At 41.1% G+C, this 27337-nt stretch overlaps 2 protein-coding genes across 3 annotated transcripts in view; both read right to left on the bottom strand.

Annotated features, from left to right (window-relative positions):
* Positions 1 to 778: 778 nt before the first annotated feature.
* PEX19 (peroxisomal biogenesis factor 19) lies at positions 779 to 9660 on the bottom strand. Of its 2 annotated transcripts, XM_037825585.1 has the most exons (8): positions 9565 to 9658; positions 8037 to 8143; positions 7443 to 7608; positions 6921 to 7006; positions 6531 to 6692; positions 5505 to 5681; positions 5230 to 5274; positions 779 to 5065 (listed from the first exon to the last, which is right to left on the bottom strand). In XM_037825585.1, the coding sequence occupies exons 1-8, from the start codon at positions 9632 to 9634 to the stop codon at positions 4982 to 4984; spliced, it is 897 nt and encodes a 298-aa protein (XP_037681513.1). In that variant the 5' UTR covers positions 9635 to 9658; the 3' UTR covers positions 779 to 4981. The 2 variants fall into 2 exon arrangements, with proteins under 2 accessions (XP_037681513.1, XP_037681514.1); XM_037825586.1 differs by lacking the exon at positions 8037 to 8143 and having other exon boundaries at positions 9565 to 9660.
* Positions 9661 to 14191: 4531 nt separating this feature from the next.
* The window catches only part of COPA (COPI coat complex subunit alpha), a 38698-nt gene continuing 25552 nt past the window's right edge, over positions 14192 to 27337 (bottom strand). Inside the window, exons 18-33 of the mRNA XM_037825576.1 lie at positions 23974 to 24136; positions 23724 to 23870; positions 22793 to 22982; positions 22573 to 22668; positions 21357 to 21445; positions 21030 to 21153; positions 19028 to 19117; positions 18751 to 18860; positions 18155 to 18232; positions 17920 to 17988; positions 17214 to 17350; positions 16747 to 16933; positions 16550 to 16660; positions 16070 to 16231; positions 15135 to 15329; positions 14192 to 14865 (exon numbers count right to left, since the gene is read on the bottom strand). Coding sequence (XP_037681504.1) covers positions 14806 to 14865; positions 15135 to 15329; positions 16070 to 16231; positions 16550 to 16660; positions 16747 to 16933; positions 17214 to 17350; positions 17920 to 17988; positions 18155 to 18232; positions 18751 to 18860; positions 19028 to 19117; positions 21030 to 21153; positions 21357 to 21445; positions 22573 to 22668; positions 22793 to 22982; positions 23724 to 23870; positions 23974 to 24136 — 2008 coding nt within the window. The 3' untranslated portion in view covers positions 14192 to 14805. The remainder of the gene's footprint in view (positions 14866 to 15134; positions 15330 to 16069; positions 16232 to 16549; positions 16661 to 16746; positions 16934 to 17213; positions 17351 to 17919; positions 17989 to 18154; positions 18233 to 18750; positions 18861 to 19027; positions 19118 to 21029; positions 21154 to 21356; positions 21446 to 22572; positions 22669 to 22792; positions 22983 to 23723; positions 23871 to 23973; positions 24137 to 27337) is intronic.

Raw genomic sequence — 27337 nt, 5'->3', positions numbered from 1 at the left:
CTCTAGTACCATTGAATTTTACAAGTTATATGGCTCAAGCAGCAGTGTTGCTTGTACCAGAGCCTGGACCTGCTACAAGCCCTTTCTAGATTTAAGTGCCACTCAAAACTAGCAGTCTTTGTTATCTGATAAATGGATCAGGGCAGCATTCCCAATCACAGAACATGTTGCCTCCAAAACTAGAAAAGGTCTACCAAGGCACTCTGCTTCTTTCTTAAGGTAAATACAAGATGCAATAATTTGTCCCTTACTTGGGAAGGGATGTCTCAGAATACTCCAGACCACTGGACTCCTAAAAAGTTCACCAATATGGCAGGCCCCTGAATCCTTGTAGGATTTATCTTTCACCCTCTGGAATGTTTATGTCTTACCAAGAAATTCAAAGTATTTGACACTTCTTGATAATCAGATCTAATTCATACATCCTTAACACCTGATTAACATATCCTTAAAAAAGCAAACAAAGTGATATTCTGCAGAATGTCCAGGGCCTTTGGACTACACTGTAACAGAGAAGGGGAGAAATATAGCTGTGGGGCAAGACGGCGAATAAATACTGTGGCCCACCCCTTGCAAACACAAACTGCTTCAGATACTCCTTCCTAGTGGGTATTGAAAGATGTATAAACTACATCAGGGGTCAGCAAACTTTTTCTATAAAGGGCCAGACAGCAAATACTTTAGTTTTTGCAAGCCATATGGTCTCTGTCACAACTACTCAACTCTGCCATTGCAGTGCAAAAGCAACCACAGACAATATGTAAATTAATGAGCATGGTTGTGTGCCAATAAAACTTTATTTATAAAAATAGGCAATATGCAGGATTTGACCTATGGGCTGTAGTTTGCTGAGCCCCGGTTAGCCTTGTTAGCCACACACCTATACCAGAGACTGTGTTCTCTACCCAGTAAAGAAACCACATCTGGCACAGACTGTAATTGCAACTACTACCTGCCTAAGTTTGCAGTAGTCCATTTTACCCACCAGAAGCCTCCTAATTTTTGCAGGGACCCCAGAGGTGAACAAAATGAGGACATGATGGAGACCACCACTCCTGCATCCTTTAAGTCTCTGAGGGTGACACTAAATCTCTGCCAAATTCCCCAGAATGCAACAGTGTTTTTTATTTACTATCTTGGCAGAGGTGAGGGTACAGTTTCAGGGGCTTCTACTTGGACTTTCTGGCAACTGTCAAATATGTTCTTTCTGATTACATTTGGATACTAGGGAAATGACCATAAAGTGGGTTTTTGGAGCCCACTGTGAGACAGATTTGGGCCAGAACTCTATTACCTGACCACCTGCCACCCCATAATCTCCTGTAATAGGGGTGGGATGAGAGAGGGAAGAAGAGTCATGATGGTCTTTGGGTCCCTCGGTATCAGTGTCAACTCAGGCCCTGTATTCAACAGTTCTCAAAATATCTGGTTATTCCTCTTTCCCCAGTGTATGATTAATCAAATAAATGACTATACGTTCCTTGGGGAAGGACAGAGGAGTCACTACTCTACATACTTGCCATAGTGTTGTAGGGTCCTTCCTCACGGGGAATTGGTCTTTCAATTGATAGGTTAAGAACCATCTCAGTCTTGGAATCTGGGCAAGGAATTCTGACTTTCCACTGAAGTTACTGAACCTTAGCCTTCTGCTTAATCACACTTGATCTCTCTTAATTATATATAAATCAATACCCTTACCAACTGCCCATCTACCTTGCCCCTATGAAACTCATTCTATTAACTATCTCCACTTTGTCCTTATTACCCATTAAGGAAATTCACCCCATCTCGTGCCTGAGAGTTAAGTGTTACCATCTTTACCTCTACCATGCCAGGATCCTATCATTCCCAGTGATACTAGGTAGACATCTCCTTCCACCAGTCCCACTTCTAAACTTCTCAAAGATGATGGTTACCCCTTCATCAGTATATTTTTCACTGCCTTCAGAAAAAAGTTTTCTCCAGGCCTTCCTGAAGAACTCAGTCAGCTGGTGTTTTCCAGTTTTATAAAACAGATTCATTCTTGCATGCTCACTTTCTCTGAGCCTCTTGATCCTTTCCCCTACAGTCTGTCATTTCTATTTCATTTAATGTGAGCCATCGTTTTTCCCAAGTTTCCAAAGGCCATCTCAACAGCATACTCGAGCCATCTCCTGGAGCCATTGCCAGGATGTTAAATCCTGAGTCACAGGAAAATGCCCATTATCACAAATTCTGTAAGAATTCTTTTCTAAACTCATGAAATCATCCATATGATCACAAATGTGTTTTCTAACATCCAGAATTTTGGGAGTTTGAGAACAGCATAAATATTTCACATACAACTCAAACCTAAGCTCTGTAATGGGTTTTTTTTTTTTTTTTTTTTTTTAAGTAGAAGAAAAGGCAGGCTAGAAAAATGCTAGCCATGTTCTTGTACTGACGTAGTCTTGCTAAAGAAAAAGTCTCTAGAGGCAACCTTCATACAAAAGAGAAATCCAAGTATAAAAAATATGTAAGTGTGGCTAGGAGCTCTGGAGAGATTGAGAGCCCCAGAGCAGTGCAACTCAAAGGTGGTTCGCAGACTTGTACCGGTCAGTGACCAGGTTTGTACCAGCTGTGACAGGATGAGTAAGAAATTCAGTGTTTAGATACTTTTTAGCATTTTGACATTGCTGTGACACCCAGGTACATGACTAGTGGACTTATCTTGCTGAACAAGGTCTGGCCAGTTCGGGTGCTTTCCAAATTGTATGGTGGGTAGCATACAGTATGAGCAGAACACTAGTCACAGGCAATAGAAACACGTGTTGGTACATGAAGAACTGGATATTTTAAAAACAAAAAGCAAAAGTGTTCTTTTACCCACACAGTTTGAAAAGGACTACCCTAGAGTGCTAAGCTCCACCCCTCCACGTCTTAAAATAATTCAAATAGTATTTTTAGAACAGAATGTCACCTGAGGTCAACTTGCCCATGTTCAATCAAAATAAAAACAAAAACAAGTGACTTGGGAACAAAGCTAAAATAAACCAGGGCATCTATTTAGACTTCTGGAGTGAGCTGTGGGTCAAACAGCAGAAGTAAGAATTTGAAAAAGAAAACTGGCACGACAGTGGGCAAAAGGTTCTAGGGGCAGGGCCCTTTTGTTTTTCTTTCTCTCTATCCTAGTCGAGTGTTTAGCAGAAGCTATAAGGAAAGAATTTTAGCTATTCAGGATCTGTGACTATCATCACAAGTCTCCTAGTATTTTTTCCCATCTCTTGCACAGTGGAGAAGTGTCAGATTCAGTCCTAGGCTCTTCCATACCCTGATAAGGTATAGTAACTGGACCATCCCAAACAGCTTGAGGCCTCAAGAGCATTTCCTTCCTTGCTGGCCCCATAGAAGGTGTGGGATTTCAAGGAATAAAAAGTCTTAACCCAGGGGAAAATGACACGTCAGGAGCTTAAAGTGACTCAGATGATGAATGTGAATTTGCTCTGGCAACAGTTATTTTCTGAGTGTTGAACCAGGAAAGCCAGCTGGTCTGACCCAAGGATCCACCAACATATGGTAGCCAAGGTTTATGAACCCACTGGCTCCCAGAGAAAAGGGCAGAGTCAGCTCAAAAATCGTTTAGAAAACATGTTAACAATATATCACTAACATTAATAATAACAATGTGAAATGTTACAATACAATACCATCTGAAGGGTTTCCCAGAGGTAAATACTCAAGAGGATATGAGGAAAGATGGCTATTGAGTCTCCAACTGAGATGCAAACTGAACTGGAGAATGGGGCAGGGGAACTGAAGGGTGGAGGGACAGAGGGAGGTTTTTCCACCATAAGCCACTGGGAGCCCAGAATTAGTCTTCTAACATTCCTCACTCTGTACTTTACAGAAGCTGAGGAATGTTAGAAAAAGACCTGAATGAAAAACAGGCCACACTCCTCACTCAGAATATTTATTAGACAGTGCCCCATGGGGCCTGCAGGAAAACGGTCCCAAATTGCACCCCTTCCCCTTTCCCAATCCACCTCCCTGAATCAAGGGACAGGATTCTAAGAAAATTAGATGTCTCAAATAAGCAAAATATATCTGGGGGAAGAAAGGTCATTCATTCCCCAGACCTGACAATACAATTATATGCATTTGCCAGGAAGAGAGGGGGCCAGTGAGAATGATGGCTGGACCAGATGAGGAGAAACAGGATGGGCCCTCGTTTGTCACAGCTTGGGCTTGCAGAAGGGTTGGAGCAAACAGGTATTTAAAAAAGAAAGGAGTTGAGAGGAAAGGCAAAGGAAGGTCAGTGGCTGGGTTCACCTAGATCACATAGCACTGTAGAAAGAACCTGAGCAGCAACTTGAGTTGTCAGGTTGGGGTGGGGAGTTGTGGGCTCATTACTTGGAGAGAGGAAAATCCAAGGGCTTCTCTTCCAAATCCTACTGTGATTAGATGCAAAGGTCCTCATTTCCTTTCCCCTCAGAGAATTCAGAACACTCTGTCTGAAGGTAAGAGGGCATGGTGACAGACGTATTGCCCCAGTCCAGGCTCAGTTCCTCTCTATTCCCAAAGGCCCTGCCCAAGAGAATTGTAGGAATAGAATCCCAGGACTCTGTTCCCATTCCCCAGGTCCATGAGAGGGAATAGAGACAGGACACGAAGACCCTGGGTGTAAAGGTGAGTATCAGTGTGGCCATATATAACATTATTTTTGGAGTGGGGAAGAAGATGCCCGCCCTAAAAGGAATGCCTTCCTTCACAGGGCAGGTAGCTGGGCTTTTGCTAGCAGCAGCAACTGCAATGGAGTAGGGCTCAAAACAATGGCCTATAGCATGGACCCTATTCCTCAAAGAGAGAGAAAGCCTCAGCTGGTATGGCACAGTCTTGGGTGGCATGGCAGAAGGCAGTGGGCAGATCGCTTGCGCAGACGACACTCCTGCCTCAGCTCCCAGTGGTTCTGCTGATTCCAGATGTTCCCCATGGCTGGGAATCAGGAAGGAAAACGTGTAGTGTTTCACATGATCAGACACTGTTCGCCACTGGCACCTGGTGGGCCCGATAGATTGAGGGCATCCAGGTCAAAGTTGAGGCCAGGAGGCTGGAGAAAAGATGAAGGGACTCAGATAACTGCTCATATTTTAGATCAGAGCTTCTGAAGGTCCATCCCCAGTAGCCACAGTTATTATCTTAGGTGGAACCACTAAAGGTTACAGAATTTTGGAAACCAGGGCTCTGATTAAAACCAGGAGAAGACATACTCACCATTTCCCCAGCCAGCTCTTTTGGGGGATGACCCAAGTCCTGCAGCTAGAAAACAAGGAAAGAGGAATATGAAATAGGGTAAAACTCAGAAAACAAATATAGCAGCCCAGAAAAGGGATCTGAGCTATGATCTCTCTGCTTTCTCTTGAAGATAGGTGGCCTCTCTTGTGCTCCCTCTTCTATCCAAATTTGATAGGGTGGGATTCTTCCCAGATACCTCCCCTACTCAAAACCCAAGCAGACAGCATCAGAGAGCAGATAGCAAGAGGACTTACCTGCTGCATAAGATCCAGCACCATCTCAAAACGAGCCTTTTGAGTGGCTTCACTGTCTGTGGGGGTTTCTGCCTCAAACTGCTCACATATCTTGACCATGACACTGTGTTGTTCCTGATATTTTTCAAACTGTTCTGGAGGTAGAGATTCCCGATGACTCTGCAACCATTCTGGATACTGAGGGAAGCGTGAATGAAAAATGGATAAGGAAGGAGAATGAGAATAAATTTATAATAGGAAGGGAAACGGGATGTAAGAGGAAGAAAAAGCTAAATAACTGAGTTCAGCATGAGAAGCAGCTCTGAATCCAACTGGATCACCTAACTATATTAGCATTTATGATCTATACTGGGGGTTGGCAAACTTTTTCTGTGAAGGGCCAGATAGGAAATATTTTAGGCTTTACAGACCACATACTGTCACCGTCATACATTCTTTGTGGTTTTTTGGTTGCTGCTGTGGTTGGTTGGTTTGTTTTTTAACAACCCTTTAAAATGTTAAGAACTATTCATAGCTTGAGAGTTAGATTTGGCCCACTCAAGACTCTGGTTTGTCTCCTGATGTTCACTACTCACTTTACACCTAACCATGCTGCCCTGTGTCACTAAAAGCTTCGATGCCTATACTCTCTCCAGTAAAACTATATGTTCTTTGACGGCAGTGAACATCATTTAAAACACTTTTAAATTGCTCATAGCATAGACACAGTGCTGGGAATATATGCAGTAAAATCCTCATTGAATCCCTGTTGGGGAAATGACTGAAGACAAAAATGCCAAAAGGGTTATCAGACAACAACCCAGAGTCTTGAAACAGTCCACAGAAAACTAGAGCTGAGAATGGTAGCTTTACCCTCTCAGAGACATAATCCCTCCAATCTTCTCCATCCCAAACAAACAAGAGGAAAACAGAGGTATTTATTCACTTGAGTTATTCTTTCTCTGTAGGCTCTGAGCAGACAAAGTATCCTATATGGGTTAATATGATGGAAAGTCAGGAGGAAAGTGGAAATAGAGGCTCACAAACCTTTTCTGTGATTTCCTTCAGGGATGGGTACAACACATCCCTGGATAGTAGGTTCTGCATGATACTCTGCATGATGGGGAGGATGTTGCCTTCCCCATCCCCTTCATCCATGCCCAGTCCCTCCATGGCCTTGGTCAGCTCCTCCTCTGACATGCCTGAGTTCTAGAAAAGACAGGAAAAAGGTAAGTGAGTAAAGCCTTTTTGGGATGTTTTACCACGCTCTCATTTGGAAAAGCTGAAGCCCAGAGAAGAACTATTTAAACTTGTTTGCAACAAATCAGTGAGACAGGGAAAGACTTGGGATGATACCCAAGAGCTTTTATCTTTTGATATTGTTGGTGAAGACATCTGGGAATGGGCCCCTTGAGGTTACCCACCCCTACCCCTTACCTGAAGGTCAGTGGCATTTTTGGCCAATCCACTTAGTGTTTCCTTTAGGCAAGAAGTGAATTCTTGTTGGGAGGTCACATCACTGCCTGAGAGCGATCAAAAGGCCAGGGTCATTTGGGATTGTAACTGTCTGCTTGGTTAGACTGACCTCGTTACAAGCGTGGATCTGGAGCATTTACTAGTGAATCACTATCACTCCAAATTTTTGAATACTCTATGATTATCTTAATAGTCATTTTTATAAATCTGCATAGACTGTGCATCTGTTTATTCTCCATGATGACAGCCAGAATAATACTGTGACCTTAAAATGATCAGTTTTGAATAATCTTTTCTATTACTTTCCTATCTTGTCCTTTTCACTAAGCAGGTTTCCCACCCCTCCTCCCATCTTCTCACCCAACCCCATGGCAGTGATATCATAATTGCTATCAACCTTACTAAGAATTCTGGTATTCTCAAGCAGCTCTGACTGAAGCGGCTTGTTCAGGTATTTCCAGCTGTCTGGGGACCCCTCCTCACCCACTCTCCCAGCAGCTTCTGAGAGCTTTTGGAACTGTTCCACCAGGTGGGGCTCTTCCTCAGCCAACTCCTTCATTGCCTTCTCAAACTCTGCAGTGGCTTGGGAAGCCAGTTCACTGTCAAACAGTTCCTGGAAAAACTTCTCTTGGGAGGCGAAGAGGGCATCCTGCAAGGGAGGGGTGGTCAAAAATGCATCTCTTACTTGGCATTCCACTGTACCTGGGCTCTGGTAGAAGCCACAGAGAGTGGCTCTGGGAAATGCAGTGCCTCCCTCCTACCCACCTTCATTGGAGGTCCAAACTATCTCTCCTGAAGAGGACGGCAAGAAATGCAACTGGCCACTGAGGAAGTGGTATGGAGTGGCATCCCAATCCAACCATTTAAACCTTCTCTTTTCTCAGGGAACTTCCTTGAGATTCCTCCACTCAACCTCAAGTCCCTGTTTCACAAGGACGGAGGTCTGCAAGAGCACTCAGCAATGTGAGGCCAAGGGACCATGCCCCACTCCCCTCTGGCCCATAGGGGCCTGCCCCACCTCTGCTCAGAGCTGCAAGACCATTCCCTCCCCTTCCCTTAAGTGGGTGGAATTTATACTTTGGCAGTGTCTCCTGGCGATCTCTTCTGGGGCCCCGAAGCATCAGGGGCCATGGTGGTAGGGGGTGCTGGGGAGGGTTTGGCCTTATCGAAATCATCAAGGGCACCTTCAGAGACAAGAGACATGGGGAGTGTGTTGGGGATGATGGGTAAGGAGGCAAGGCTGGGTGCTTTTGGGGCAAAGCACTGGGAGAATGATCTTACCAAATGCCAACTTCCCTCAATTTTTTTTTCCTTTTTTGAGTCTCCCCCTCCCACCCACCCCTCAGTAAGCCTCCCACTTCCCTCCCCATTACTTAATTTATTGTGCTCAAAGGGGAGGGAATTCCTTATGGTACAACAGGCAAATCTGTCTCAGAGCTGGGAGGAGAGAGTTAAACGAAGCTCTGGAGAGGGCAAAGTACTTCTCTATCTTTACTGTGCCTTCCCCAACACATTCTATTAATGATTTCCTAGAAATCCCACACAGGAGTAGGGAACATAGACATCCATAGCTCCCTGAACTCACTCTGGAGCCCTAAAGAAAATAATCTTAGGCAAGAAAGCAGAAACCACGTAATGTCCCATCCAGCTTCCCATTGGTCCTGGTACTACTACAAACTGAGAGACTCCAGTCTGTATTCCACAGGAGAGTATTAAATCTTCTCTTGTTCTCCAATTTAGCTCTCCCTCTGGGCTCATCTCTGCAGATAACCATGTGCCAATTCACACACAGTCAAGTGACACTCCTCCACTGTTTCTGTTCATCTTTCTGCCTCCCCACATTGCTATGACTAAGCAAGAGACACAATTCACCTCTGCCCTGGGAAGCCTGTGTTGTCACCACCACTTTGCTTGCCAGGCCTGAGGGGAAGGCACTGGCCCCACTCTGGGCAAGAAACCAACAGAGATGTGGAGAACAGGGACAAAAAAGAAAAGAACATCTACAGTATTTCATGAAGGCGAACTGGCTTCCCCTGAAGCCGTCTCATTCTCAGTTTCTTAAGGAAATGGGACAGGAGTCCACTTGAGCTACTGACATGATGAAAGAACTAGAAAGGGGTGAGAGAAGGGTGAAAGTACTGGAAGGAGGAATGAAGTGTCTTTTGTGTGGACAGGACAGGGTCACTGAAGGACAAGCTACGGGCTTCTGAAGAGTTACTGTGAGTATCCGATTCGCTGCCTACCGAGGACAAAATGCTGCTGCCAGCGGAAAGGAAGTCAAACTTCACGAACTTATTGATCTAAACCAGGAGAGCTTGGAGGAATATCGTCCTATAGGTTACCGTTTTCCCATATCTGGGAAATTTTCCCAGAGAGATCGACGGTCTACGCCCGCTCAGGGACCCAAGGCGAGCTCCCCAGCTCCCGCCGCCGAGTAGGGAGGAGATTCAGAGATTTCATTCGGGGTCGCAGTGAGACGCTTCCGCCCCCGTCCAACCTTTGGAAAGCCTCTCCCACTCTGCCCCAAACATCTCAGGTTCACCTAACCTCCTGAATGGGTTCTCACACCTGCCCCCTTTGGGTCTTTCCAATTATTGGCTCTTACTTTCCAAAAGCTCTTCCAATTCTTGGTCCGCGTCGGCCCCAACACCACATTCTTCTTCGGCGGCCGCCATCTTATTACCTCCGACTCGCCGTAGGAGGCGGGACTCCTTAGCGCGGCCACGTGCCCCACCCCCTCTTCCGCCCCCTTCTACTTTGTACAACCAATGGTATTGTTAGCAAGTACGGCGCCGCCATTTTTAAAGGGACAGGAAGGTTTAATTTTCTTTTTCTCGCCGGAAACTATTAAACTAATGTGAGGGGAATTACCGTTATCTTCTGCCTGGTTTCTTACTGGCTTGGCCTACTTTCTTTCTGCTTCACACAATACCTAGAGAAGAAGCCCTTTCATTATTTCTTTCCGAGCTGTGGTGTACAAGCTGCCTACAAATAAACAGAAGCTACGCATAAGAAACTAAGAAGAAAATTATGGTGCAGAGAAATCCATACCATTTTCCTCTCACTTCTTTAAGTATTTTACTCAAATGTCATCTTCGCTGAGATGCCTTCTTTGGCCTCACAAATAAAACTGCAACCCCTCTCCCCTATATGCATATATACTTCCTACTCCTGTTCTTAATGCTGATATAGTAGATATTTTACAATTTATCTTGTTTATTGTCATTTCCCCACCCCCAACCCCGTAGAGTGAAGCATCAAGAAGGCAAAAAATTTTGCCTATTATCTTCAGTGCTGCATCCCCAGCTCGTAGGCTAGGGCACGGTACTTAGTAGGCACTCATTGAGCACTCGTTGCTGTCACAGACCCTAATCAGGCATACTTCTCTGCCGAATCTAATGCACAGCTGTCTCATTTCCTATTTTCCACAAGAACGTATCCGACTAAAAGGCACAGGACCGGGAATTTAAGAACTCACTGTTAGCTGAATCAATTCAGGCAAAAAAAAAAATCACTATGGGACCTTGAATTGAACACGAGAGCAATTTGAATGTAGTAGTAACAGACCTGACCTAGTTTCCGGACTTCCCTCACTTAGCTCAATTTATCATAGGGAACTCAACCCCCAATCTAATTTTTTTAAATGCAATTTTATTGGGATATATTCACATACCATGCAATCATCCAAAGTGTACAATCAATTGTTCACAGTATCATCACATAGTCGTGCACTCATCACCACAATCAATTTTTTGAACATTTTCATTACTCCAAAAAATAAGAATAAAAATAAAAGTAAAAAAGAACACCCAAAATATCTCATACCCCTTTTCCCTCCTTATTACTCATTTAGTTTTTGTCCCCCTTTTTCCTACTCGTTTGTCCATACACTGGATAAAGGGATTATGTGCCACAAGGTTTTCCCAATCACAGTCACACTGTATAAGCTATAAAGTTATACAATCATCTTCAAGAATCAAGAATACTGAATTGCAGTTCAACAGTTTCAGGTATTTCCTTCTAGCTATTCTAGTACACTAAAAACTAAAAAGGGGTATCTATGTAATGCGAATGACCTCTTGACTCCATCTGAGATCTCCGTCACTGAAACTTTATTTTGTTTCATTTCTCTTCCCCCTATTTGTCAGGAAGGCTTTCTCAGTCCCATGATGATGGGTCCAGGTTCATGCCCCAGAGTCATGTCCCACGTTGCCAGGGCAATTTATACCCTTGGGAGTCATGTCCTATGTAGCAGTGAGGGCAGTTGGCTTAAGAGACTGCGACAGGCCACATCTAAGCAACAAAAGAGGTTCTCTGGGGGTGACTCTTAGGCACCTTTACACATAGGCTTAGCCTCTCCTTTGCAGTAACAAGCATCATAAGGGCAAGCCCCAAGATCGAGGACTTGGCCTACTGCAATGTTATTCCCCAATGCTTGTGAAAATATCAGGAATTCCCCAAGTGGGGAAGCTTAAGGTTTCCACATTTTCCCCCAGGCCTTCAAGGAAAAGGATGATATTGACTAGGTTTTAAAATCTCAACTCCTGTGTGAGACCAAAGGAACAGATGTTTATTTGGTGCAAAATCTATAGATGTAAATACTTTCCTATCCTCTGCCCAAATTACTCTGGGATGTATTGGGGTTTCATGCTAACCTGTACAAACCAACCAGATCTTGCCCCCTATTCAAGGTTCCATGTAATTATGGTGTTTGAATAAACTGACCATACAAGTTAAATTATATAGCACCCTAAAGAAAGTATAGATTTTGCACCAAATAAACATCTCTTCCTTTGGTCTTACACAGGAGTTGAGATTTTAAAACATAGTCAATATCGTTCTTTTCTCAGAGTTTACCTTACCCAATCTAATTTTGTGAGTGAGGTGGGAGAGGCTCAGATGGAGACAATTCTGTCTATTCCTTCCCTCCTATTCAGATCTGCCAGAATGCAACAATTGCCTGAGACGCAAATCTATTGTAGCACTTAGAGGTATCTATCTACTGTTTTTTAAGATCTTGTGCTGGGTACAATGGAGGATATAGAGATAAATCAGGACCAGCCCCTGTCCTAAGGTAGCTGTCTGGGAATTGGACTAAAGGTAGGATTAGACATACTATGCACAAGGTTGAAGTGTCAAAGAATTAAGGATAAACTGCTATAAAGGGTAAAAGAAGGGAGAAATCACACCTAGGTGGAAAAAAACATGTAAGTCACTTCATCTCTTTGGTCCTTAGCTTCCTAAACAAACACTTGAATACTGTGTAACAAGCACCAGATTAGGTACTCATTCTTTCCTTCACAGATCTCGCATAAGCTTGTAAAATTGTACCTGCGCAAAATCTACATTTTCTTCCAAGCACAACTGGCACAATTTAGGAGAAAACCCAAGGGAGTTGGGCATCAGAAGACCCAAGTTCTAGTCCCAGCTCTGTCACTAAACCACTTTGAGTCCTTGTCTAAAACTCTCCACCACTGTATGCTTCAGATTACAAATATGTAACATTAAGAGTTGGGACTCATAAAATCCTTTTCAATTCTAAACTTCTATAGTCAAATCCTTTGCTGTGCAACCTCTTTCTCTCCAACACCTGTCATGTAATTGATTCCAGGTTACCTTTCTCATTCAGGTCCTGAACTGTTTACATGGTTTTATTAATAAACATGTTAGAAGTATAAAAATTATCCCTTATAGTTAGTATTTCTATTGACTTTACCAATTAATGGGGTAATATAAACACATTAATAAGGAAAATACTAGACAAATAATAGAACTAAGGAAGAGGAAGTCAAAAACAAGCATGAGTTTTCCTTTGCAGTATTTTTAAACATGTTTCTGCTTTTTAATTTTTACTATTGATACTCCTAACACCCCATCTCAGTATTTACTCACCTGGCTGCCTCTTCTGCCTTTCTAATGTAGAGTGAACATTATTGCAAAACAGCATTTTACAGCATTACCTTTTTATCACTCTCTTACTTAAGGACTTAGCAATGGCTCTGCACTGCTTTAAACAATCTCAAATTCTTGTCTGATAGTCACAATTTCATATGTATATCCCTTTTGTCTCCCCAGTTACATAAGCTTGAAGAGGCAGGGACTGCCAACTTTTTTTCACATCCCTCAGTTCAAGCAAATGTTTGTATTTACGTAAAATAATTTTGTAATTTCATTTTTAAACTCAAAAAAGTTGTGGGCTTTTTTTCTGCCAAAATTCATCACTGACTTGCCTATGTTTACAGAAAGAATGTACCTTGAGGAAAGTGTTATCACAGTAGTATGCAAAATTTTGAGAAGTCAGACTTTAAGAAAGCAACTCAAAATAAAGGTAAAAAAAGAAATTCCACATCTAGGTTATTAAACACACTTCCCCCAACTATACAATGTATGATCAAATTATTCACAGCAGCCTTGTTCATAATAGCAAGATTGGAAATAAATTACATATCCACCAAGAAGGGGCACATTGTATGACACATCATACAATGGAATACTATGCAGAGAAGTTAAAAATACAATGAAGCAGCTCTCTAACATACTGATATGGACAAGTCTAAACGATGCTAAGTGAGAAAACCAGGTGCAGAATTGTAAAATGGTATGTTTTCATTTGTGTATAAAAGAGGGATAGGAAAGAACATATTCCTATCGGCCTGTATATACATAAAAAAATCTCTGGAAGGATTTAAGGGAGCTAATAACGTGGTTACCAGTTTGGGAGAAGGTGATATGAACTGGGTATTGAGGAAAAGGGTGGGAAGACTTGTCACAGTACAGCTTTTTACATTAACTGATTTTTGTACTCTGTGAATGTACTGTTTATTTAAGATATTAAAATTTTAAATGCAAAAAAAAGTATGTTTTAACAAAAGCACAGTATGTCACTCTTCACCCAAGTCCTAGCACGTGATGAGCAAAATACCAACGTAATCATGAACAGTAACAGGCACATGGTAAATGCTCAATATTGGCTATAATTAGCAGCTAATGGCAAACTGCAGTAAAAAATGAAATAGGGGAGCTACTTGCTTTCTACCATTCTCAGAGCAATTTATAGGTCTATGCCTCACATATATCCAATGAAAAATATGTGCATTTTTAAAGTAGGGGTATTTATTACTTTTGAAATTAAAAATAATTATTGTGAGAAAGATATCTCTTTTGATGAGGCAGCTGCATGGGTTAAGCAGGATCAAGAAAGTGTACAGGAAACAAATGGCAAGCCAAGAAGCTCTTGTAGGAATTTACTTTATTCAATGTGAGAAACAAAATATGAGAACAATGGTTGCAGGAGACAAATCAACCTAAAAAGGTAAGCATTTTTGGAAAACCAAACGGTTCCCTCCCAGACTTTAAATTTCTGGACACACACACTCCTTGCTCGACAATTCCAAGGCCCAAGGAAATTGGGGGATGGCTAAGAGTTTGGAAGGTCTGAGTAAAAAATGGTATCTTATTACATCCTTTTCCTTTCAAGCAAAATGGATACAAAAGTGGAGGGGAGGAGAGGGATAAATATTGAATGAGGGCATTTATTAAATGACTGTTCAGTACTGAGTTTTTATTTGTTCCTTGAAAGACCTAAGCTGAGAAGGCAAGGCCAACTGTGACCACAACTGTCTGTAATCACCTTGAGAAGATGAGAAGTCTTCATAGGCAAAGAAGTTTAGACATTTTGATTAGCCACAGTAGAAGAGAAAAAGAACATTAGGTTTTAGGGCAGGGAGAGCCAAATATCAGAAATCTGAAGGGTAGCTGGGAGGAGGCGGGGAGTTAGAAGGAGGATACAGAGACTAATTCTCTGGAAGGAAAATATGGCGACTGCCCCTACGCACATAAAGGGGCCTTAACGAAACTGCAGAGGACTGATCCTTAGACCAATCACATCTTTGCCAATCTCTGTCACCTGTGGATGAGAAACAGAGGAAAAAAGTTAAGGATCTGTGAGGTTAAGAATCTTAGAAAGCAGATTTTTCTCCACCCCTAAGTGGGCACAGTGGACAGCTGTTTGTTACGTATCAATATACAGCATTGAAGAGAAACATTAACTTTCTCTGCTGTCACTGCCTCAAGTTGCCAGGGGCAAATACAGGAGAAAAAAAAAAGGACTACCACGCTTCTTTCTCTTTTCCTTTCCTCAATATCCTAAAAGCATTTCTTGAGATCAGTACTTACTGTAGTGACCCTGCAGATTTGACCATGGAACTCAGGGGAGTAGCAGGCTCCACTGAGTGGACACTTTTCCACTGGTTTTCCTCGGTAGATGGGCCGGTAAGATGCAGCACAGATGTCAAAGGGGTTGTGCATGTCATAATTGAGCTGGCAGGCATCTGTGGGGTTCTTCTCACAGGCAGACAGGATTTTTCGGGTCTAGGGGAGGGAACAAGTATTTTATTTAATAGGACTGAAAGTTGTACACAGCAACTCAAATGATCTCATCACCGTGGTTTAGAGGTTTCTTTCATGTAAGATGCAATTGTACTGTATGAATACAGGCCCCATATTCTGGACAGGATATATGTCATGTATGTTATAACAACCACTATTCTGCTTTATCAGGATTTCCCCTTCTCAATACAAAGTGACTCATACCCACACTGCTTCACCAAGTCTGGTAATTATCAGAGTCAGGCCCTAGGAAAGTGTTAAAACTGTCTTCCACTACCTAAGGGGAATGCTTTTTGAAGGGCACAATAATGTAAGCCAAACTCCAAAGAGTGCTGGGCCAAAGATCTTTTCCTATGAGGAAACTGCAGCTCTGAGACAATTCTGATGCATACATGGAGGTAGTGGAGGTAGCAATGGGTTATCTGGAGCTTAACAACAGGATTGGGGTCCTTTTCAGGTGCATGGAGCTATTCTAGGTTTTAGATCACTCTCACACTGGTGCTATGTCTGAATATCTTACTTATTCCATTTCCAGGAACAAAAGGAAGAACCCAGGTCAGGAACTAAATAGAGAATGGCATTCTGCATTCTGTTGAGGTTTTTCTGTTTGGTGAATTTTGTTATATAGTGTTTTGTTTCAGAGGTAAGGACCTTGGTCTTCTACATCCTCCATGTAAAATAGATCTAGTTTCTCTAGGTGCACTGAAGGAGTTTCCTTCTACCTGCTGAGCCACCTCAGGCTTGGGCCCAAGCTCAAGTAGGCGCCGAGCAAAGGCTGCAGCTGTCTTGAAGTTCTTGAGCTTGAAGAAGAGGTTGAGGGCTGTGCGCAGAACCAGGATCATGTGTACGGGCTGCAGGTTTGAGTGGGTGAAATAGGCTGCCATCTGGTGGACAGAAAGAGGAACATATGCCAAGTAGACGCTGCAGCTAGGATAGGCCATGTACAAGGTTTCACACGCATTAAAATAAAAGAAAAAAACCCAAACAAACAAACAAAACCCCAGGATTGGCTATAAATCAGAGGTATGGAAGACTGATGGGGTAAGCAAGAAGGGTATAGAAATGCAGCCCCCTTCACATAAAATGGGCCCAAATCTCTCTTCCTCCCCAGATTGAGATCTGGATATACAATTATGGGATTAGGATCTAATGGAGGGTTGGGGAGGACATCTTTGTAGTGCTCAGAGGTCTATGGCTCTTACCTCACAGATGCGCTTCTGCTGTTCTAAAGTGTCTTTGGGCAGCTTCTTCCTCTCTATCTCCATGGACAAACCCACAATGTACTCACGGCAAATGGTGATGAGCTGCTGGGCCTGGAAAGGGGGGTAGAGGAAGATCATGCTACAAATTCAAGAATGTGTGAGTGCCCAGGATTGGCAAGTGGCTAGACCTCTCCTACCTCTGCAATCTCCTGTTTATTATCCACAACAAGAAGTGGCACACTGAGTAAGATGGAACGGAATTTTTCCACAGCCTCCTCAAATTTGCCAACTGTGGTGAACTGGTAGCAGAGCTGCAACCGTTGGATGAGGTCATTAAGCTTCAGGCCCACAGCTGGCACACCATTCTTCAACCCTGCATCCTTCCTGGAAAGGGAAAAGTAAGACGACAACAGAGGAAAGTCAGTAGCCATTTAAGACTCAACTTCTTTTTCTAGCAAACATGATCACACCTCCTCTACTGTGGAAGTGGCTGGGGAATGGGCCGGCAGCAAATGTAAGCCAAACCCCATAGAGTGTTAGGCCAAAGAGCTTTTCCTATGAGGAAACCCCAGCACTGGGACAATTCTGACTGTGTCACTGAGACTACCATCTGAAATATCTACCAAACTTGAAATTGATAGAAGCAAGGAGCAAGAGGCCTTACCAATTGCGATTAGGGTAGCCATACATGGAGGGCAGGCAGGGCAGAGCTTGATAGGTGGTACGGCCCCGGGCGTATGTCTGTAGGAATAGTTGCTTGTAGGGGCCAAACTGTGTTACCCCCACCTGGTCATGAAGGAGCTGGAATATAGGAAGAAAGATACAAGGATTTTTGACCTTGCCACTTAAAAATCAATTGTCCTTGGGCAAGGTACTTAACTTCTCTGTGCTTGTTTCCTCATCAGCAAAAAAGTATATTAAGTATAAAATGTAAGAACTACCTTATTTAATGATACCTATAAAACATTTAGTATAGTGCCTGAAACACAGTAAACGCTGAATAAATGTTGTTTGTTGTGGTTATTACTATTGTTGCTGTTGCTATTATAAAACAGGACTTAGTGTTCAAACCATTCACCTATTCAGGAACAGGTGCCAGATGCAAAACTAGAAAGCAACCTATAAATGGGTAAAAGATGGCTGGGAGGATCTGCCTTTAGAGATATCTAGGCCCAGGGAAATCAGGTAAGAGGAAGGCTTTATGAGGGCAGCAGTATCCTTAGGCAAGACCAAGGGCTTTCATGCTAAATATGCATCTCTACCCTTGTAGGTAGGATTTCCACTTGGTTAAGATCAATCAACCATCTTCCTGGGACCCTGGGCTAGGCATAATCAAGAGGAAGAATCAAGGTTACTCTAAGAAGACTTACCCGCATGGCTGTTTCAAAAGAGCCTGCCAGGATGTGATCAACTGGAAGCTGAGAGTTATTGCACCAGATCTAACAAGAAACAGAAAATCCACGCCATGTGAAGTTTTCCTCTTTCTCTTTCCGAACTATCCTACTCTATCCAGAATAGAAACGTATCTGATACTTTTGATATACAAACCAAGTATTAGACAGCTTAAAAACACTCATCCCCACAAGGCTGTGTTTTCCTGCTTACCTGAGTTGGGCTAGTTCCCTTGGTTGGGGGGACAAAGAACCCATCCTCAGCCCCACTAGTTGCCCCAGGGGGGACATCCTAGGGGAAAAATAGAAACATTGAGTCATTTTTAAAGCTGTTAAAACACTTTGTTCTAAGGAATCCAAAACATTATGCTTTATCTTGTTCCCAGCCTCCAATGGGGAGGAGTGGTGGTAGTGAGAGAAGACAGGAGAAGCCTCACTGGTAACAAAATGAAATACCAAAGGCTCCAATTCAGGCAAAAATGTTTGCTGCCTTTTCAAAAACTGCCACCAGCACACCCCTGATTATCTCATTCTTCTTTTCTTACCAATGAGAGAAGAATCAGATAAGAGGAATGTCCTAGATCCTTCTCTTTCAGTATCTCAGGATAGGTGGTGAGTGGTAAGGCTACCAACCCTCTAATTTTTCCTTCTTTCCAGTGAAGGATAAGCATCAGAATAGGAAGGCCTAGACCCCCCTCCCCTGTGGAAACCTCAGGATGAGATAGGGAGGGATGAAGGGAGGAACAAGACCCCCTAGCTTCCACGGGGAGAAGAAAGGGAAGAACCTTACAAGGGTAGAATTCCACCTACCAGCTCAGGAGGGAGCTCCAGATCTTCTTCTACATCCCAGCCACCTCCTTCTTCCTGTCCTTTGCCAAGACCTTCATCCCCCAAACCTTCTGTAGCCTCCACAAACCCATCTGTAAAGGAAAATCCAGGTTCAAAACAGATTTGAGGAAACCAAAAGGAAAGCAAACTTCTGGGATCCTTGTGTTGGCCCCGATGGTCTAGAAGCCTGTATAACTGCCCCACAACCCAGTAAGTCCCAGTCCATCTACCCAGAACAGCCCTAGAATAACACTCTTACCTTCATCCAGCTGCAGCTCTGCATCCTCTCCCCAACCCTCAGTACCAACAGTGTCAATGTCAATGTCAGCAGCCAGTGCTCCTCCTTTCCCTACAGAGGGAGGGAACAGAGAGGAGCTGGTTATAGCCAAGGAAGTCTGATATGGCCTTCTCCACAGGTGAGTTGTACCTTTCTAAAGCAAATGCCAAGGTTCTGCCCAATTATTATTTGTATTTATTTTTCCAGAGCAACCTAAGGAAGGAGGTTGAACAGGTAGTATTACCACTGAATTAAGAGACCTGTCCAAGGTCATTCAGCTGGGAAAGCAATAAATCTGAAATTCAGACTCAGATGTTCTGAGAGTTAAGTTTGAAATGTTTGCCTGCATCACATTGCTTCTCCTAAAAACATAATTAGCAACCTTTTTAAAAATGTTTCACGACCATAACACAATATCCAGATGTCTCCACAAAGTCCCCTCAACCCTCCCCCAATTATAATGCATGGCTTAGTGAGAAACACTAGGGTTTTAAACAGTCAGACAAAACTGGGCTCATGGAGCTCTGCATTCACTAGTTATGTAGCTTGAGAAAGTTATTTAACCTCGGTTTGTTTTTCTCCAGAATGCCTTCTATAGAATTTTTTATGGGGATTACAGGATAATATAGAGTCAAGCAAAAGGTTTGGAACCTATAGGTATCCAGTAATTTGCTCCCTCCCCCTTCACTAGAACGTCTTTCTAGGTATATTTTCTAACTCTTTTATCCTTTTCACAGTTCTTCAAGACTGACTTCACATCTTTCTGAGAAAGAAAAGAGATGAAGAGTTCCCTGTCACCTCACTTCTTTTTGTTGATATACTATACTAGAAATGACTCTACTTAGGCAGGGAGAAGGGAGCCCTCAAAGTTAAGAAGTCAGACTTTATTTGGATTATTTTTAGTCTGAGGGTAGGAAGAAATTTTTAAAGGGACTTTTATTGGCAGAGTGTTCATTACTTTACCATCTGAGTGTAGATATATGCATTCAACCATTCACTTATTTCTATTTCATTAAAGATTAAAGGTGGCTTATCATAAATGAGGCTCAGATATAATAAAATTAAAATGACTAAACCACACATGAAAAGACAGCTAGATTTTTAAATTAACTTTATTTACCCAAAAATAAATTTAAAAAAAAAATAAAAATAAAAAAACAAAAAAAGTCCAGATAAAATAAAATAAAGGAAAATGAAAAACAAAGCTACATTTTAAAAAAGAGGTGGTGGTAGAGAGGGAAATATAGACAATAATTCTAGAAGAGGGGCAGCTCTGTTTGTGATCCTTGGCAGAAAAAACATATTAGAAACAGGTTCTCTCTCCTCCCTGTTTTTCTCTACCTATATACCTACATGGGTTCAAGCTTCTTTTTTGGGGGTGGGGGTGGGGGTGGGGGTGGGGTGGGGTTTTACAATATGTGCAGAGCAGAGGATATAGGGTGGGTATAAGGAGACAGAGGAAACAGCAGAGCTGGGAACAAAGATCCAAAAGTCTACGTAGGCTCTTAACTGAAGATAAGTTAACTAGAGGCTATATCCAAGAAAACAGGAGGAAGATAAAGATAGAAGTGGTATACCCACATGATAGAATTTGAGGCAGGAGAATGTGCATATTAAGATTGTATGTCAAGAATAATAAAATACTGAATGGAGACTGTGACTACATCCATGGTAAAACATAAGGAAGTATACCAAAATGTTAACAGTGGTTGCTAGAAATGTAGACTAAAAGATGTTCCCTTTTCTCTTCCTATTTTCCAAATTTTCTTTAATGATCTCAAAATGCTTTTATTGAGTTATTAAAAGCCTGTGCCATAACTCTGATTGTTATCTCAGTACTCTATGAAGCTTCATACACAAAAAGGACATCAAGCTAAGAGCTAATGGTATCCCCTAGAGCACTTTTACAAAATATAAACAAATGAACAATAATAACAATGATAAAAACAAAACCAAAAACATGATGGGAGAGATGCGTATTTACCCTTGCTGGCTATGGAGCCCTCAAAGAATCCTTTGGACACAGTCAATAAGGGCCAATTGGTATCCAATGGCATGATAGGTGCAGGTGGCTGAAGCAGCTTGGCATTAGGGTCAATGTCTGGGATCTGAGAGGTAGAAGGAAGGAGGTTAAAAGCAAACAGCTCCCAGGAGTCATGTAGGGGAAGGATATGGAGGCTCCTCTGATCACATTTGTTTCTCTGCCTCTCCTGATAACCACATAGGAGAGTGACATTTATAGTTCCAAACTGCCCCAAGATCTCAAGAGTTATTCCCACAACCAGAGACACCTATGTAAGCAAAGACTCACTGTCTCCTTCTCTGGGTCAAAAGTCTCCTTCAGGCTCTCAGCTTCTTCATCTAAGCCATGGGTAGCAGCTGTGAGATAAGCCAGTGACTCTGTAAAAGAAAAGATTTTGTGGTATAGGCAGGTTCATTTCCAAGTGAATGCTGCAGTGAAAGGAGGCCTCTGAGATGACCTCCCAGTGAACCTTGCCTTCTAGAATTCGTGTCCTTGCATAATCCCCTCTCCTTGAGTGCGGGCTGGACTTATCAACTTGCTTCTAATGAACAGAATATGGCAGAATTAAAGGGATGTCACATACAAGATTTGGTTACAAAGACTGTGGCTTCCATCTTGGGTGCCCTTCTCTTGCTCACTTACAGTGAGGGAAACCAGCTGCCAAGCTGTGAACTGCCCTGTGGAGAGTTCTACATGGCAAAAATTGATGTTGCCCAGCCAACAGGCAGCAAGGACCTGAGGACTGCCAACAGCCATGTGAATGAGTTTGGAAGCAGATCCTTCCCCAGTTGAACGCTGAGATAACTGCAGCCCCAGCCAACACCTTGACTGCAGCTTCACAAGAGACACTGAGCCAAAGGCACCCAACTAAGCCATGCTAAAACTGAGACAATAAATGTTTATTGTTTTAACCCACTAAGTTTTGGGGGTAATTTTTTACATAGCAATAGATAACTTTCACATTGCACTTCCAGTACTTCAACAAATCATGTTGATTCCACTTTTAATACATATCCCAAATCTGACCATTGGTTCCCCCTCTACTGCTAACACCTTGGTCTGAAGTATACCTTTCACCTTTCTTGTTTCCTGATGTTTCTCAAATGTAGTATTGTTTATTGTGAGTTCTCAAGAAATATAACCTGAATGTATAAATGAATAAATAAATAAATGAGTGAAACCTCCAGACTTGAAGTAAAGGTATAAAATTATCATCCAACCAACCACATTTACTAGGGCATATGTACCAGTACCTTTTAAAACCTCCTGTCTCTCCCACAACTATTAAATATTTTCTAAAGGCGTTTGGCCAGGCTGAATATTCTGGCTGCACTCCCATTTGGCCTTAAAGAAAGTCTTCTAAGCACAGCAGGAACATGCTGTCTCTCCTGAAAACATGCACAATAAAGGGAAATCCCTCACCACTACACAGTGATAACTCATCATGAAGAGGAAATACATCCTAAGGCCCCAAAGAAGTGGTGAGTCCTGGATAAATACTCACTCTGCCCACAATTCTTCAGGATCCGAACTCGCTCTGACACATCACCCAGATATAGGGCATTCTGATAATGACCACTCATGTCCTTTCGAATCTCAGCTACACCAAGTCAATAAGAGACACCAAGTTACTTCTTTTCTCTTAAGTTCTCTCTCTCCTCTATTTTCCTCCCTCCTCCCCTCAACAGCCCTTCCCTTTCCATTCTTAGTTTCAGAGGCCTCACCAATCTTCATCATCTTGCGAAGTTTTTCTAAGTTGCCAGTAATAAGGTACAGGAAGGAAAGTTTGTCAAAGTTTTTGGTGCGCTGATAGCACATTTCCACAATCTGGTGGTTCCCCTGTAGCAGGGCCACTTCTCCCAACTTTTCCCAGCAGTTCTTGTCATCCAGAGCTTTGGCTGCTTCCAGAGCAATCTAAAGAATCCCGAGGGTCAAAGTCAAACAGGTTGAAGGATACTGCGACTCAAAATCAGGGGCTCTGTAGTCAAAGCATTTGCCTCTAAACAAACGCCAAGGAATTCCCTTTCAATCACTCCTAGCTTTCAGTCTAATTCTATTAAAAATTGTATCAATAAACAGTCCTTTTGGAATCACAGAAGAGTCATATCACATTATCCTCTACCTCAGAAATTTACTTTTACAACAAAATCACCTCCTAGCAGTTGTTTAGCTATTTACTTGCTACTCGCCAAGTTTGAAGATCCTCAGGAACTTTGGAGAAGACAGAAGACATAAGGAAAGAAGGGAGTTCAGAACTGGAAAGTCAATTTTCCTAAGCTGTCTCCTCATTTAAAATTAATGCCTGTAGACTCAGAGCCTCAACATCTAATAAGTATTCTTTCATCCATGAGCCAGTCAGCATGATCAAGTGGAAGGAAATAAAGAGATTTTTCAAACTGCATGCTAATTCTTGGTTCCAGAAGTTACTGAATCCAGACTAACTGAAAATAACAACAGTAGCAGAAATCCTGTGTCAGAAGCAAACACAGAAAAAGGTAAAGGCAGGCAGACAGCAACACAAAGATGGCACAATCTAACTTTAAAAATCCCAAATTCTATTTTATTGGCTAAAGAAGTAAGCCCAGAATAATGCCTTCTTGGGGCCACTCTGTTTTTTAAAATGATGTGGGGTTTTTGACCTCATATTCCCCTCACCTCAATGTTTCCACACTCCAGTGCCAGACTAAATCGAGTTTTCTCATCCTTTACAAAGTGCAGTGCCACTTCAGGATAGCCCTTCTTCTGGAGATAAGCAATGATGGACTGGCCTACTAGTTTGGCATTCCTCACCATGTGCAGTACCTACACATTTTGGTGGGGTAGGACAGGGAGTAAAGATCAGTTAAAGGAAAAATGGGGTCCTGCCCCAGTCAATACTCCTAGCATACTTACACCCACTTCATACCTCATCATATTTCCTGTTGATCAGGGCCAGCTTGAACTTGAACTCAGTGGGATCAATGGTGAGCACCCGAGGGCGACACTCCCTGTCCAGGCAATATACATTGTTGCCCTTTACCCGTGTGACATAGATGGGTAAATCCAGAGTTCGGATGATCCCATGGTCCCTAAGAATAAGGAGTAGAGGGTAAAACTTTCAGTAAGAGAGAGGAGAGATCTAGAACTTAAGAAAAATCCAGCCTGTAAAGAAATGGAACCAAACTAGAACACAGCCTTGTAGCTTCTCATTATCCTTTTGTCGCGACATTTGAACAATGGAATAGATCAGAAGTGACTCAAAAAAGAGAAAAACCAAATGCCAATTTTACTTATTTTATTCTTCTGTATGAAGCAGAAAAACATGGGTCAGATGATATCATCTTTCTTTATAAGCTATTACTATAGGAGCTGAGCAACAGAAGTGACTATAGGAATTAGACCTAAAGTTAAATCTTCAAGTTTTGCTATATGATCAGTAGGCACTATGGACAATTAATTCCTTCCTTGTAGGCAACAGATGAAAGTAGAAGAAAAAGAGATGTGACAAGTTCTGACACAAAGAAATCATGGAAAGCAGACAATATCTTGAACTAAAAAATAAAAATATCAATCAAAATTTGTGGGTATAGCTAAAGTAATTCTTGATGGATAATTTATGGCCTTAAAAGCATAAACGCTATTAAAAGAAATATTGCAAATTAATTGGTTCTCTATGCATATATTAGGAGAAAGACTAAAAATTAATAAGCATCCATTGTGAAAATTTTACTGTTCTTTTTAAAGTTAAACCAAAGAAAGTACTTAGAAGAAAATAATAAAGTCAGTAGTAGACATCAATAAAACAGAAAAAAACAAAAATACAATAGAGAAGTTCAAAAAAGCCAAAAAAAGTTGGATAAAATTAATAACCTTTTCACAAGGCTGATTAAGAAGGAAATAGAAAAAGGCATTAACAGGAATGAAAAAGGGGATATCACTATAGACCCTGAAGAATGAGGACAGGAATACTTTCTTAAATGCTTGAATTCCCAGAAAAATAAAATTTACCAAAAATGACTAAAAACAAAACAAAACAAAACAAAACAAAACAAAAAACAAAAGACTCCTACAGTTCTATAACCATTAAACAAAATAAAGTGAATCAGATAAAAATCTTCTCACAATGAAAGCCCCAGGTCTGGATGGCTGAACTGGCAAATTTTACCCAACATTCAAGGAAGAACCAATTCCAATCTTATACAAACTCACTAAGAGAAAAGAAAAAGAAGGTACACCACTGCTCATTTTATTAAATTAGTGCAACCTCGATATAAAAACCTGACAAGAATAGAAAGAGAAAGGGAAATCACAGGTCAATCTATTTACAAATACAGATGAAAACATCCTAAACAAAACATTAGCAAACTGAAACCAGCAATATCTGACAAGGATTCAACACCATGACCAAGTTAGGTTTGTGTTAGGAATACAATGTTGGTTTAACACTAGAAAAAATAAATTTAATTCACCACATTAATTGAACAAAGGAGAAAAATCACATTATCTTAATTTATGCTGAAAAGGTATCTGATAAAAAAACTATATTTATTCAAGATAAAAACTCTTAGGAAACAAGAAATAGCAAGGAAATTCCTTACTAGATAAACGATTTCTATAAAACTCTTCAAACTGTATAGGAAACCCACATAATTCCAAAACACAATAAAAGGAAAGTTTGTCCTTAAAACTGGGAACAAAACAAGAATGCTTGCTATCACAGTGTTTAGTCATTATAGCAAGAAAAGAAAAATATAAGTATTACACAGAAACAAAATTATCACTATTCACAGATGCTATGATTATTTATGAAAAAATCCAAAAGCAAATACAAATAAATGTCTAGAATAAGAGTTTATCAAGGCCTGACATAAAATCAATTTAAAAACTTAATTAGATTTCTAAATACAACCAAAAGTCAGAGAATGAAATTTCTAGAAGGATACTATCCATTTACAAATTGCATAAAAATTATCACATGCTTAGGAATAAATCTAACCAAAGAAATGTAAGATCTCTACAGAGGAAACTATAAAACTTTATTGAAAGATGTTTCAGAAGACCTAAATAAATGAAGAGCTACTAAACTATGTTCATAGATTTGGAAATTTAATATTGTAAAGATGATAGTTACCCCCAAATCAACATACAGATTCAATATAACCCCAAAGCAAATCACAACAGGTTTTTGTTTTTTTGGTTTTTCTTTATTGGTTTTGAGTGGAATTTTACAAGCTGATTCTAAAATTTATAAGAAAATAGCCTAACAACTTTTGAAGGACTTATAATAAAGCTACAGTATTTCAGACAATGTGGAAGTGTGGAAGACAGACCACAGAAACAGATCCTTGCACGTCTAGAAACCTGATTTACATATAACAAAGATGGCCTTGTAGAACAGTGAGGATCTTTTCAACAACTGATGCTGGGACAACTGAGCGTCCTTAAGGAAAAATGTGAAATTGAATCCTCTACTGCATACCATATATAAAAATCAAGTTCAGGTAATTATAGACCTAGAAAGAAAAGGCAAAACTATAAAGTTTTTACAAGAGAATTTAGAAAAATAACTTTATGATCTTAGAATCAATAAAGATTTCTTAAATAGGCCACAAAAAGCAATATTCATAAAGAAAAGATTCATAAATTTACTATATTACAATTAAGAACTGTTCATTAAAGGACACCAGAAAGAGAATCAAGACATGCTATAACATGGAAGATACTATTTGCAAAACATAGCCCTGACAAAGGACTGATACCCAAATATATAAAGAACTCCTACAAATTAACAAGAAAAACACGGATAATTTAAAAATGGGTAATAAAAGAGTTAAACAGAATTCACAGAAAAGGAAATCGTAATGGATGGCCAAATGAAAAAGTGCTCAATCTCATTAGGAATCAGATAACAGCAAAGTAAAATTATAATGAGATAGCATTACATATCCACATGATAGACACAAAAAAGTCTGACAAAGTGTTGACAAGGAGGATGAGCAATGAAACTTTTATACAATGTCGGTGGGTTTGCAAATTGGCAAAAACACTCTGAAAAGCAGTTTCACATTACGTAGTAAACATGAAAAACATGTATACCCTATAGCCCAACAACTCTATTCTGGGTATACGCCCTACAGAAATAAACAAAATAAAAAGAATATATTCAATGCGCTCTCATTTATATGAAGTTCAAAACCACTTAAAACTAAACCATTTTCTTTTAAGAAACACACTAGGTGATAAAATTATAAAGAAAAGCAAGGAAGAAATTACCAAATAAGTCAGAATAA

Source organism: Choloepus didactylus, chromosome 2 (genome assembly GCF_015220235.1).
Source record: "Choloepus didactylus isolate mChoDid1 chromosome 2, mChoDid1.pri, whole genome shotgun sequence".
In the NCBI taxonomy this organism is placed as follows: Eukaryota; Metazoa; Chordata; class Mammalia; order Pilosa; family Megalonychidae; genus Choloepus; species Choloepus didactylus.
This window is presented reverse-complemented; position numbering and strand designations above follow the sequence as displayed.